The sequence below is a fragment of the Cajanus cajan genome, chromosome 3 (assembly GCF_000230855.2).
Source record: "Cajanus cajan strain Asha chromosome 3, NIPB_CcT2T_4, whole genome shotgun sequence".
Taxonomy (NCBI): Eukaryota; Viridiplantae; Streptophyta; class Magnoliopsida; order Fabales; family Fabaceae; genus Cajanus; species Cajanus cajan.
Window position 1 is genome coordinate 12,153,975 of NC_138519.1, and position 14,701 is coordinate 12,168,675.

At 37.5% G+C, this 14,701-nt stretch overlaps 3 protein-coding genes across 3 annotated transcripts; all 3 read right to left on the reverse strand.

The window, feature by feature from the left end:
• Nucleotides 1-620: 620 nt before the first annotated feature.
• On the reverse strand, nt 621-3,228 carry LOC145956063 (uncharacterized). The gene is made up of 8 exons (XM_083071621.1): nt 3,073-3,228; nt 2,742-2,964; nt 2,534-2,646; nt 2,339-2,474; nt 2,106-2,224; nt 1,913-2,011; nt 879-1,199; nt 621-728 (listed from the first exon to the last, which is right to left on the reverse strand). Exons 1-8 carry the CDS (start codon nt 3,226-3,228, stop codon nt 621-623), a joined length of 1,275 nt encoding a protein of 424 aa, XP_082927747.1.
• LOC145956064 (uncharacterized) lies at nt 3,192-6,140 on the reverse strand. The gene is made up of 3 exons (XM_083071622.1): nt 5,715-6,140; nt 5,380-5,642; nt 3,192-5,306 (listed from the first exon to the last, which is right to left on the reverse strand). The coding sequence occupies exons 1-3, from the start codon at nt 6,138-6,140 to the stop codon at nt 5,126-5,128; spliced, it is 870 nt and encodes a 289-aa protein (XP_082927748.1). The 3' UTR covers nt 3,192-5,125.
• Nucleotides 6,141-6,239: 99 nt separating this feature from the next.
• LOC145955549 (uncharacterized) lies at nt 6,240-9,964 on the reverse strand. The gene is made up of 3 exons (XM_083070432.1): nt 6,759-9,964; nt 6,439-6,675; nt 6,240-6,356 (listed from the first exon to the last, which is right to left on the reverse strand). The coding sequence occupies exon 1, from the start codon at nt 9,662-9,664 to the stop codon at nt 7,427-7,429; it is 2,238 nt and encodes a 745-aa protein (XP_082926558.1). The 5' UTR covers nt 9,665-9,964; the 3' UTR covers nt 6,240-6,356; nt 6,439-6,675; nt 6,759-7,426.
• Between the last annotated feature and the right edge of the window lie 4,737 nt (nt 9,965-14,701).

A 14,701-nucleotide genomic window follows, 5' to 3' on the forward strand; every position in this document is an offset into this window, starting at 1 on the left:
ACAGTCAACCGTCAAATTAGCCGCCATTTTATACATATTAAAAAATGGTGGTGTATCTTGATAAAATATGACAGTTAAAAGTGCCATAATTTTTATTTAAAATAATGTTATTATGTAAATAATGGCATTTATAACCACCATTATTTTTTGTAAATAATGGCATCTTTAAAACTTCACAATTTTCGAAAATAGTTGATTTTTATATTTAATATGTTGCAGTTTTAACTGCCACAATTGTATGAACGAACAATTTTCTCTCTCTATATATATTGCAATGTAAGCTAAAATCAACTAGAATCATATTTAAATATAGCCTTCAAAGTCATCATTTTTAAATAATGATATATTTTGATTCATAGTTTCTCAATTAAAATGTTTAAACAAATTCAATTAATAATTAATTTTTTTTTTTTTTGTAAAAGTAAATGTTACTTTAATTTGTAATTAAAATATATGTTCTACTTTAAAATTTAAAATGGCAAGAAATCAAAATAGTAGAATTACTTCAAACATAGTATCCTCTTACAAAATCTAAGTAGTTTAAGTACTCCAAAGACTTCAAATAACAAGAAATCAAAATATAGTAACTCCAAAATCCATAAGTGAAGCTATTCATATGCTTAACTAGGGGTATTTTGACCACTCTCTAAATCTACATTACTTCCTCCTGATGATCTTTTCATGATACTAGGTGATGCAGTTCCAGTTCCACTTCCAACATCTGCTGCCTAGAATAAATAAGAAACATTTATTAAATTAATAACAAAGGCCTTGTAAATTAGTTAACTTATTAACCATCATTTTCAAGCAGTAAAACACAATAAAAGAAGATAATATAATAGAAGCAACTATTTATATGATGATATACGTGAGGCAACCATGTCTTCAGGAATGTTGCCTCCTTCCTTCAATGCAATGTATGAAAGAAGTGTTTGCACTTGAGATTTAACAGTAGCAAGTTCAGTTGCCATATTCACAAAATTTTCTTCCATGTTTGATGTGCTTGCACTAGATGAACCAACATTGATACCACTTAGTCTTGTGGTGGAATTCTTAAAAGCAATTGTAGGACAAGCGCCCAATCCTAATCCTCGAACACGTCCAGGATGTTCTTTACCAAATATAACACCAATTGCATCATTTGGAGAAATTTCAGATATATTTTCTAGATTTTGACTTAGAATTTCATCAATTTTCTCCTACATGAAAGTGAGATATTTATAAAATATAACACAAGTTTTGAACCAGTAATATGTATAAAATACAATGCACAAATTGTGTAAACTAAATGGAGAAAAATGCATACAAATGTAAATTAGTTTCCATAGTAAGAATGATAACCAATCAATAGCCCATAAATTGCTCTATAGAAATTTAGAAGTTGAATTCGCAAACAATCTATAAGATAATAAATACATCAATTCACAAACAATTCAGAATTTGGAAGCTAAATTTACAAACTCCACCAAACTGAATTCTCAAACAAACTAATAAATAACTCTCTAGAAATTAGGATCTTCCACTTTGTAGAAAATTTCGCACAAAATAGAATTCCCATGCAAACTATTAAATAGCTCTCTAGAAAGTAGGACCTACCACTTCGTAAAAACTCTTGCATAAAATAGAATTCCCAAGCAAACTAATAAATAGCTCTCTAAAAATTATGATTTATCTCTTTATAGTTAACCAACTTGCATATTTATTTTATATGCACATATATAGTTGTTCTACAGGTAATTAAGTTACAAAATATCCAAAATAGCAACAAACATAAAATTTATGCCAAATTTCATGTTACTATGGAAATAATTTAAAAACAATATCAATTTTATAAATATTAACAATTGTAGGAGGCATAAAGCACAACAAATATTTTTGATTCATATAATGAGAAATGAAAGTAGAAATTTACCCCTATTTCCATAGCCTCTTCATTAACATAGCTACCATTTTTTCTCTTATGAATTTTCCACATTTCCCCTCGACCAACAGTTCTACCCGTCTCAATTCTCTAAGAAATTTATGAAGATAATATAAGTAAAAAAATCAATATAAAATCATACTTCATGTAAACAATGAAACGAGAAAGGTCAATGTCAAACTACCAAATTATCCCTTCTTCTTGACAAAGCCATGGCACCACCAGTGTGAGGAATAGTTTGTTTTTTTCCTAATCTCTCGATTTCTATTACAAAGCTCCTACAAGTGAAAGTAGAGGCAGTTACTAATATTTAATTACAAGCTACATGTAAATATACTGATATGTATAAAATGTTTACCATTGTAGAAGGTTTTAGGCGATAGTCAACAAATGAAGCCCATTAATCCATGCTAAGACCCTCTGGCACATTCTTAATAAGGTCATTTCTACTTAAAAGTGGGTCATAAAGTTCATTCCAAAGCTTAATTCTATGCTCCCTCCATTGATTAGCAATTTTAAACATAACATCTCTTTTTGCCATTTCTTCATTTACCTTGAAACAAAATCGAGACTTCAAATAACACAATGTTAGTTCGCAAGTAAACCAGATGCCTCTCCAACAGGCTGAAATCTTTCATCAAAATCCACCACAATATGCAATCCATTAGGCAAGTTACGAACATCCTTAACCTTCACGTTAAGTTTCTTAGTTACCCCATGGTCATCTAAAAAGGATATTTTGTTAAATAACAGTCAATGATAATAAATGTAAAGGAAAACAAAATCATGAAATAACATAATGTAGGTCTATACATTATACCTATAGCATCTACAAACCAAAAATGGTTAGAGTGTCGTCCAACTTTACATCGTGATGTTTCAGTTTCAGCTTGAGTACTTTGTTGTTGTGTAGTTTCCTCATGTGTAGTTTGTTGTGCCCTTTCTTGTGCAAATCCATTATCAACTGCTGGCAACTCAATATGTTGCTGGTTAGATATCTGTAGATGTACAACTTGTTGATTAGGTATTTGGGAAGATGTAGCCTATGGCAATTCAATTTTAAACTATATTAGTCAAAACATTGAGACTAACATGAGAAGTAAAATAAACTAATAAATCAATGTTGAAAACTTAACATGTGTAGAACGTACTGGAGTAAAAGCTGGAGCATTAGGAGTCAAATTAGGTTGAGGTGAATCATTAGGCAGTAAATGATTACCCACTGATGTATCTGAACAAGATGACTCATGTTGGGAGGTTTCACAAACTGATTTGAGCAAGTTCCTAAATCTCTTTGGCTTAGGCATATCTACACATATAAATCATAAAATTAAATTAAATTATTTGAATTATAATAATAAAATTAAACACATCTACTATAACATTTTATTGATAGTTAAAATACACGCATATTACCAAATTATAACCTAAAGTCATACCATTAAAAAATTATTACTCAGTCATTAAGTCATTTTCTTCAACTTCATCATTAGGATTTTCCTCACTTAATAATTCATCATCTCCATCCTCCCTTAACAATTGTAGTTCATCAGAGTCCCTAAAAAATTGATCGAAGTCTTGTTGTGGACATGGTTCAACTTCACAAACTTCAGTATCTCCTTCTCCTCCCATATCATACAAGTCTCTTGGTTTCAAATGGACAGCAACTGTCCAATCTTTATTCACCTCATCGTTCACATAATAGACCATTTCATCTTGAGAAGCTTCAATGAATGGATCATGTTCTTCAGGATCACCGATGTGAATCAATCGTGAAAAATTAATAGAAGCGAAACCCCAGGCATCCTTTTTAAACCCCCTATCTTTTGTAGTATCAGCCCATTTACATTTGAAAAGTGTAACCTTAAAATGACCATAATAGTTAAGCTCAATGATATCTTCTAATTTTCCATAATATGCCAAATCCGCTTCTCTCATATTTCCATCAAGACTACTAGCAACACAAGATGTTGAAGAAGTTAGAAAAAATCCACTATTTTGAGTTTTCACTAGTACACAAAGGGTGTTTTACGTCGTGTATTTTGACCCTTTTACGTCGGAAAAGGGTCCAACGTTAATACGGGAGTCGTAAATTTACGTCGCCACTGGAAGACGACGTAAATTTACGTCGGGAAATTTTGCAGACCGACGTAAAAAGGGGCAAAATCATAACACAAATTTACGTCGGACGTGGCCTTGTCCGACGTAAATTTACGTCGGTCATTGCAAGGCCCGACGTAAATTTACGTCGAACAACGCCATGTCTGACGTAAATTGTGGCAGTTTTTTTTTTAAAAACGTTTGTAAATTGATATACCCAACACCTGCATATAAATATAATCCAGAATACCAAATCTAAACCAGGCAGTCCAGAATAGAAATTCAAATTGTATTTCAAAATTGAATGACAAAAAGAAAATAATATATAAATCTTAAAAAACATAAATTATGACAATGTAAATCCTATTATCCTAAAAAAGCTATAAAACATGTTTGTCAATGCTATCTAAATAACTAACTATCAAACTATAAACATAATATCTAACTAACTAAACTTAGAAAAAAAGTTGCCCATTGTTCTCTTATCTTGAGCATCTCATCTTCGGGCAATGGAGATGGATCTTGAAAGACCTGAAAGGGTAATTTAAGTGTCATTAATATGCAATGTTAATTATTCTAAAGGTAAATATAGTTAAATAAATTTTGATATGAATTACCTGCGCCCAAGAATCAATAATACCCGCAGAAACTATGGCTTTCATCCAATACATGATGTAATAGCCACATTCAAACGAGTCTTGTTGCTTATTACACTAAAATGAGAAACAAATAACTATTAATTCCAAAGTCAATAAATTTAAATATTATTGACTGTATGAATTAATTTGCTAACCTTAGGGTATATGAAATGCAATGACTTTGATGATCTGGCTCTTCCACTTAATATATTAGCTCCAGACACGATTCTAATTAATTGAAATAAAAATAAATGTTAGCCAATATATATAATTAAAGTGTTAAAACATAATGAAAAAATTTAGTTACCCATGTAATTGGCTTTTAATTTCCTGGCTTGGTTTTCGATGAAGTGAACAAAACTACACCACGGTATATTCCTTAGGAATGATTACCATTAACTGCCAATGAGACCTACATTGTATGACAAACAAATTAGTTAAAAAATTACCATGATTAAAAAATCAATTAAAAAACTAACCCGTCAATGTATGGAGCCATGTATATATGTCTTCTTGAGTCACTCATCCATGTTTGCATATATTGTTGGATCTGGACCTGAGTGTTTCCTGATTTTTGGATGGATTGAGGCTCAATAAATCCATATACTTCTGCTTGTGCTTGCTCCACACTCAATTTGTCCATGTACCTAACACAAATAATTATTATAAGTTAAATGTAATTATTGTAAATTTAGACTCATAAAAGAAAATATGACTTACATGGCCCACAACTGTATGACAGATATATTTAACATGGAGTTTCCCCCAACAATCTCTAATGCATCAGGCAGAGATATGTATAGTGGAACATCAGAGCTATCAACTCCAAAAACTCTAATGTCCCACTGCAATTGAATTGGTTGCTTATTTAATCGTGGTAATTTGATTAGAAGCTTAGATATGAGATCATCCTCAGCTTCTGCGATATTAGCATCATGAACATGAGGTTCTCTCATGACCTCCTTACCACGATCGATAAAATCCTAAAGAAATAATCAAAATTAGTTAAACAATAATAGAATTATAAGAATCTAAAAGAGCAATAATATAATTACCTTTGCCCGTGCTGAAAGCGGCATGACCAAACATTTTGGCCAAGCTAAGAATGTGCCGGTTGCCTGCCCCACTAGTTGAACCTCTGTATTGGGCAAAGGCACTGGAGCAGCAGCATCTTGAACTTGGTCAACCACAACCCGTGTCCAGTCTGGCTGTAGAGGGACACCATGGATGGTTGAGCCACCCTCAAATACTCGGCCAATAGCCACTAACTGTGGGGGGTCATCCTCAACATATAACTCGCACTGGTTTGGTACATCAGTGTGAGCATGTTCCCCTGAGAAATTTGGAGCAGCACAACTCCCTTTAGTGCTGACTCGAACACCATCATGAGCAACTACAGTCTGTTGCTGAGAACGAGCCAAAAGTTCAAACTTCTCTTCAAACTGTTTTTCAATATTCTTCAGTTTCTCTTCAAACTGCATCTCCAATCTCTGCTCCAATTTCTGTATAACCTCTTGACTACAAGAGTCCACAGTTCTCCTCGATGATCGGCCACCAAAGAAATCTCAGTGGCTCCAAGAACCACCAACACCACGCACACGACCTCCGTGCTCTGGCTTTCCTATGGCCGTTGTGAGGATATCATTCCGACCATCGGAAACAAATGAGCCCTGGGTGCTCTGCTCAACTAAATCCTCCTGCAACAATAAGGAAGATTAAAAAATCTTATGAATTAAATGAGTTGAAATGAAGAGTCTTAATTTGTATATTTTTACTTACTATTTTATTAGCAACGACCCTTGCAGACTCAGAAGTCATTTGCCCATCTGGTTTTGTCCGGGCTGCTATCCACATCTCATGGCGGGGAGGTGACTCCACACGGTCAGCATCCTCAACCCCTGCTGCCTGTGCCCTAGCCTTCTTCATTTGCTTTTTTTTTCTTTCATATCCCCCTCTTGACAATAGATGGGGTGCATCATTCTTGGCTTGTCGTTCTTGGGCAGCTATTCTTTTAGCCTGCAATATTACAAAAAAAAAATGAGATAAATTAAAATATACCTTAAGTATTTGTGTCAATGTAAAAGTTATCAATAACTAACCTGCCACGAAGGGTCCAATCGAGTGGCACAAAATTGCATCCACTCCTCATCAGTGATCTGGTACTTTAGACAGGGAGTCTCATTTTGGCGCTCTCCAAATACATACTCCCGTGTCAAGAAAGTCTTGAAGTCTCTCCACCTGCTGGCAAGGGCAGATAACATCTTCCTCCTCATGCCCTCAGTGTTGGGAATGTCAAAATTTTGCTATGAAAATAACAACAAATAATAAATAATGTATTTAAGTTATATAATATTGAAAGGATGTGAAAGTATATACTTGAATATCCTGCCACATGAGGTTCTTGTCAACCTCTTGAACGTCATCCCATGATGGAATGATAATAGAAACATGTCGTCGAGCTAGGACTCCCAAATTGCTCTTAAACTTGGCAGCATTTGGGCCTGATGCCTTGCCAGAACGAGGATCCACCTCAACCGGTGTCCTCTCCTTGGCAATGCGCCCAGCTGTCAACCCAGACAATCGAGTGACAGATCTACCTTCCCTCCTTCCACTGCCAGACCCAGAATCCTCCATAATCCTGAAAAAATTAAACTGTCATTATTAAAACAATGAATTAATTGAATAGACAAATAAAGTAAAAAAGATAATAACAATATAGCAACAAAATAACTAATAAAAAAACAAATAATACATAAACAGAAACCTATTAGGTTGGAATGTTTTCCCATATTCCTTCAGCATGATCACTTCGAATAGCATGTATTTCGTCCACTTCATTGTCCGCAATAGGACCAAATGATCTGCTTGAAAAAGACGGTGTCTCATGCATATCTAGAGACTCATCTTCGTGAGTTCCATGCATGGTTCTTCCTTCGAGGACCACTGACCATTTCTCATTACATGGATCCTTTATATAAAAAATTTGTCTTGCTTGATATGCCATAATAAAAGGTTCATCCTTATAGCCGACCTTATTCAAATCAACCAAAGTAAACCCTAAATCATCTGTCCGCACACCTGTATTGCCATCAACCCATTTACACTTGAACACAGGCACTCTAAACGTAACATAATCAATTTCCCATATGTCTTCTATGACTCCGAAATAACTCATGGATGCTGTAATGGGATTTTTATCTTTTGAACTAGCAAAGTGCACAGCCTCAGCCTGAATTGTAACCCCACTATTTTGTACTCTACTTTTGTCATCTTCTGTTTTTGTATAGAAACAATATTTGTTAATGTCATACCCACCAAATGTAATGACATCATTGTTAGGCCCACGCGCGAGTCTCAAAAGTGTATCAGAAGCATTAACCTCACCATAAACCTTTTTCTTAAACCAAGCTAAAAAACTCTTGTTATGTTCATTCAATACCCATTTCTCAGTCATCCGAGGGTGTGCTATCTTGATTTCATCTATGTGTTCTGATATGTAAGGAATTACTTCATCAGTGTTGTTCAATATGTACAAATGTGCTTGGTCAACTTCTGTTCGACTCACAGTTCTAATCTTTAAACTTCGACTACCCTTACCAAATTGTTTCCCATCATGTCGAGTCTTGGGAATTCCTATTGGTTCTGATTTCGACATGTACCCTGAACAAAACTCAATGGCTTCTTCTGCAATGTACCTCTCCACAATAGAGGCTTCTGGGCGGTATTGATTCTTGACATATCCTTTTAAGATCTTCATATATCTCTCAACAGGGTACATCCATCTAAGATAAACCGGGCCACACAATCGAATCTCCCTAACCAAATGAACTATCAAATGCACCATGATATCAAAAAATGAAGGTGGAAAATACATTTCCAATTGACACAAGATTGTGATTGCTTCATTTTCTAACTCATCTAACTTTATAGGGTCAATTACTTTGTTGCAAATGGCATTGAAGAATAAACACAATCGAGTAATAGCAACTCTAACAGAAGATGGTAAAATGTTACGAATAGCCACAGGCAAAAGTTGTTGCATTAACACATGACAATCGTGAGACTTTAAACCAATCAACTTCAAATCTTGCATAGACACCAGACTCTTAACATTTGAGGAGTACCCTTGTGGAACTTTCACACTGCTTAAGCACTCACAAAAGCTTTTTTTTTCTTTCTTTGATAGAGTATGACAAGCTGGAGGCAAGTAAGTGCGTATTCCAATAGACTGAGGATGCAACTCATAACGTATACCCATGTCCACCAAATCTTGTCGTGCTTTCACTCCATCTTTAGTCTTTCCTTTGAAGTTTAGCAATGTCCCAATTACACTATCACAAACATTTTTCTCCACATGCATCACATCTATGCAGTGTCTAACATCTAACTTGCACCAGTAAGGAAGATTAAAGAATATTGATCGTTTCTTCCAGATATTTCTCTCAGTTGACTTCTTTTGCGTCTTTCCGAACACAATGTTAATGTTCTTCACCCGTTGATATACTTCTTCACCATTGCGCGGTGTCGAGGCAATTTCATCCTCTTGACTTCCATTGAATGCTTTCTTCAATCTACGGTATGGATGACTACGAACAAGAAACTTACGATGCCTAGTGTACGCAGTCTTTTGCCCATGTTTCAATTGGGTATAACTTGTGTTTTCTTCACATATAGGACATGCATAATGACCCTTCACACTATACCCACTCAGGTTACCATATGCTGGAAAATCATTTATTGTGCAAAATAACATTGCACGCATGGTAAATTTTTCTTCACGATATGCATCAAACACCTCCACTCCTGTGTCCCATAACATTTTCAAGTCATCAATCAATGGACTAAGATACACATCTATGTCATTTCCTGGTTGTCGGGGACCTGATATCATCATAGACAACATAATATATTTTCTCTTCATGCATAGCCAAGGAGGCAAATTATAAATGACCAACAAAACTGGCCATGAACTGTGTTTACTACTTAAGTTCCCATAAGGATTCATGCCATCTGTAGCTAAACCAATTCTCAAGTTTCTTGACTCTGCACCAAATTCTGGAAATGTTTCATCAATCCTCTTCCATTGCGGAGAATCAGCTGGATGTCGAAGAAAGTTGTCATATTTTCTACCATTTTCATGCCATGTGAGGTTTTTTGCATCTTCTTTAATGGCAAACAATCTTTTAAACCTAGGTATTATTGGCAAATACCATAAGACCTTAGCAGGGGGACCCTCTATTTCTTCCTCACCATTACTTCCATCAGTTTTCTTTTTGAACCGCGACAATCCACATATGGGACACACTTTCAGTGTAGCAAAATCATTTGTATATGTCGCCACCGGCCCAAACGGGCCTCGGCGGTCGCGAAGACGGTCGAGCTCGCTTTTATTTTAGTTTTGAAAATGTATTGGATTATTAGAACGACTTGTTCTCAAACTGAGGCCTTGTCGATCTTATCCAATTTATTTATTAAATGTCTCACCAATCCATGTTAATCCCAAGCGGGACCCTCCATGGATTAGTGGTTTTCATAAAAAGGAAGGGTTCGTGGAGTCGCCATCAATGTTTTACTCAAAACATTGGAAAAAGGGATAAGGCAATTGATTTTATAAATCAACTTTGGCCACTACAACCAGAGTTGGGTAAGGGAGTCGGTTACGCGTGGGGAAGGTGTTAGCACCCCACAGCGCCCCTTTCGGGTTCCCTATGACAGATTATTTCTAAAATAACAGTGTAAAATTACTAAATTACCCCTATTTATTCTAAGCAATTATAAATTAACTATCTACATGATGACAGTTTAAATATGCACACAGAAAGCAGTAAAAGGAAGGACTTTAAGAAGAAACCTTTGAAGCGTGCTTTTATATATTTCGTAAGACTGGGAAGCTTTTTGGCGTTCCCTCGCTCTACAAGCCCGCTCGCTCCCTCTTATAAAATTTTGACTTCGGAAATCCGGAGGATTTCCCTTCGACTAGGTTCGATCCTCAAGCAAAATGGCTTGGGGCTCAAGAACTTCGTCGGATCAACTCTCCGAGTGATTCTAGGGCAGAACACTGCTCAAAAACCCCAGAATACTCAAGGAGAGGGTTGAAACTATGTTCAAAAGTGTGGAATGACGTCCAATCGACGTCATATTTATAGGGAATAGGCGCAATACGGGCTACAGAATCAATACGGCCGTATTGAAATTTTTGAACTTCAATACGGCCGTATTGAGTTCAATACGGCCGTATTGAAGCTCAGAAATTTCAATACGGCCGTATTGAGTTCACTGCGGCTGTATTGAAGCTTCAATACGGCCGTATTGATTTCAGTACGGCCGTATTGAAGTTTCAGAAACTTCAATACGCCGTATTGAGTTCACTGCGGCCATATTGAAGCTTCAATACGGCCGTATTAAGTTTAGTACGGCCGTATTGGGCTTCATTCCCTCCACTTCCTTATTTTAAGCTATTCTAAGACCTCTAGACCTACAGAGAACCCTCCTAGGGCCTTCCAGGAGTCCTTCTGGCTGATCTTCCTTCAGTCTTCGAGAGTCTTCAAGCTTTATTTCCGACCCGGACAATTTTAGGGGTCTACAGCTGCCCCCCCTTTACTTAGTCAAACGGTCTTTTTGGTGTATCGATTGACAAGTAAAGGAGTTGACCCAATTGTCCGGGTAATACGCTAACCTTCTGACTTGTAGTGTCTTCCGGTGGAAAATTGTTGAGTAGCCTCTCCAGGTTGAGTATTAGTCGTCGCCTCTCCAGGCTCATGCATACCTCGGTGCTCTCGACAACTGGGCAGCTGAGTATTGCCTCTCCAGGCTTGTGCATACCTCGGTGCTTTCGACACCTGGGTAGCTGAGTATTGCCTCTCAGGCTTGTGCATACCTCGGTGCTCTCGACAACTGGGTAGCAGAGTATTGCCTCTCAGGCTTGTGTATACCTCGGTGCTCTCGACAACTGGGTATCTGAGTATTGCCTCTCAGGCTTGTGCATACCTCGGTGCTCTCGACAACTGGGTAGCTGGGTATTGCCTCTCAGGCTTGTGCATACCTCGGTGCTCTCGACAACTGGGTAGCTGAGTATTGCCTCTCCAGGCTTGTGCATACCTCGGTGCTCTCGACAACTGGGTAGCAGAGTATTGCCTCTCAGGCTTGTGTATACCTCGGTGCTCTCGACAACTGGGTATCTGAGTATTGCCTCTCAGGCTTGTGCATACCTCGGTGCTCTCGACAACTGGGTAGCTGAGTATTGCCTCTCCAGGCTTTGAGATGATTTTGTCTCCACAGTCCACGATGCTGCTTCGACGTTTTTTCTGATTTTGTGCCGCTGAGGGCTGGATAACGCAGGGATCCGTCTAGGGGATGTGCAGTCATTCATAGGTTCCTGTGCCCCAACTTGCATTGCATTGTTGGTACCCATTGAGGAATTTCTGTTTCCTTGGGGTGTAGACACAGATGCTCTTCTTGAATTGAGCGATGCCTTATGTTTGGCTGACGTCCTTTGACGTTGGTGGAGTATCCCGGTTATCTTTATTCGGGTATCTCTTTTGGGTTTTCTGATTTTTGTCGCCTCTGTGTAGGCTGTTATCCGCTGGGGATTCTGTCGTTGATTTTGATTAGCCTCTTCTGTTAGGCGTATCAGCTTGACGTTCAATGATTGGCTAAAAAGCCAAATTCCGCTTGGGGAATTGTTATTGATTTTTTTTCTTTTTTTTTGGGTCTTCCTTTTTGGAGGAGTGCCTCTTGTGTAGGCGACTGGGGATTTGAAGTTCAGTGTTCGGCTGAGTGCCAGATTCCGCTTGGGGAATACTTATTGATATTTTTGATTTTTCTCTTTTTGCAGGGATGCCTCTGAGTAGGCGATTGGGGAATGAGGGATCTTATGTATCCCAGAGTATTATTTAGGAAGCCTCTGCAGGCTTAGCCTCACTCAACACTTGAGTTGGAGAGCTATCTTCACTGAGGAAGTTTAAGTCCTTTGACTTGGATATTCTGCTTGGGAGATCGTACTTCCATTGGGAATTTTGTCGATCTTGCTTTGATAGCTCTCGCTGGGGATTTGTTCCATGAGCTTGAGTTGAGGTTTCTCTGGGGAGTATTATTTCTGCGAGCCTCTCCAGGCTCATTTATTCTGTACAGTTGGGGGAGTATTATTTCTGCAAGCCTCTCCAGGCTTAGTTATTCTGAAAGAGTATTATTTCGGCAAGCTCTCCAGGCTCAATTATTCTGTATGAGTATTGTTTCGGCAAGCCTCTCCAGGCTCAGTTATTCTGTATGATGCGGAGTTTTTGTCTTTTTTGTCGACTTTTGACTTTTTCTGTATTTTTTGCCTTTTCTGTTGACTGCTGTCATACACAAGCAATTTTCTATTTTTTTCTATTTTATGCAATTGCCTCATGATAAGGTCTTTGAATGTGCAACTAATGTGTGTGTGATGCACAAATGCAAGTTTGATTATTTTATTAACGCTTTTTAGAAAAATGAATGGCTCTCCCTATCCTCCTCTTCTTGGAGGAATTTCTGTCATCGACGTGAGGGAATATTTTTGTGAGCCTTTTATGCAGGAGATTACGGATTTTAGGAACCCCTCCAATTTTTCTTTATTTGACCGATTATTAAGAGAGTTTCGTACAATTTTTGAAACATCAATTTAGAGGCATAATCACATGGTCAAGAGAGAAAAGAAACAAATGGATATTTTATTTGATATTCAAAAATGTTTTTACAGAAAGATTTGCAAAGGGAAATTTATGAAGAATGGCTGGCCAGGGTAGGCTATATACATTGGGCTTAACAATTATATCTGTAATTGTTGCTCTTTACGTTCCCCTAATTGCTTCGGCCTGAGCCAGGAGTGTAGATGCTGCAAGACGCTTGCTTCTAGAAGATAATCACTTGAACCGCCTTTCGGTTTTCGATTCAAGAGATCGTTGCTTGCTTTGCTTTTACATCTTATTCTTTTGCCCCTAACTTTTGCCTAGGACGTATCCTAGCGGGGATGATTTTGCCTTTGTTTTGCCTAGTACCCTTGTACTGGCGGGCTTTTTATTTTGCCCTAACTTTTGCCTAGGACGCCCTTTTTTGGGTTTTCATCCTAGCGGGCCTATGCAAGCAACGTCTTCAAGCATAGTACTTCTTTACCACGTCAGTATTGACTAGGTATCAAAGTTCTTCTCCATCCATGTCTGTGAGGATTAATGCTCCTTTTGAGAAAGCTCGCTTTACCACGCACGGTCCTTCGTGATTTGGGGCCCACTTTCCGATTTTGTCCTTTCGAGTTGGTAGCAATTTCTTCATTACCGACTCTCCCTCATGGTAGACTCGAGGGTGGACTTTTCTTGTCAAAAGCCTTTTTGGTCTTCCTTTGATAGGCTTGACCATGGCATATGGCGTTCAGCCATTTTTCTTCAATGAGGTTCAACTGGTCATATCGGCTTTGAACCCTTTCTGCCTCGGAAAGTTTTGCTTCCATGATTACCCTTATATAAGGTTTTTCGACTTCGACGGGTAGAACTGCCTCCATCTCATAGATGAGGGAGAATGGAGTAGCTCCTGCAGACGTGCGTACTGAAGTCCTATAGCCATGAAGAGCGAAGGGTAACATCTCATGCCAGTCTTTAAATGAGACAACCATCTTTTGCACTATTTTCTTGATGTTCTTTTTGGTTGCCTCGACTGCCCCATTCATCTTTGGCCGATATGGGGAAGAGTTGTGGTGTTGGATCTTGAATTCTTGGCACAGTTCTTCCACCATTTTATTATTCAGATTAGATCCATTTTCAGTGATGATTTATTTCTCCATGCTTCCACTAGATTATTCTAAAATCTTTTGGGACAAGAGAGAAGAGAAAGGAAAGATATTTTGTTCTAAAGTTTGTGTTTTAGAGGGGATTTATTTTTCAAAAATAGTTTTTGTAAGAATGGATGGCCAAGGTAGGCTTATGGGTTTAGGCTTGTTTGATTAAACACTTATGAAGTTAAAAAGTCGTGTTGTGATTCGACAACTTGGATAGCTTCCCTTGAACCTTTCTTTTTGAATTCGGTTCATGGT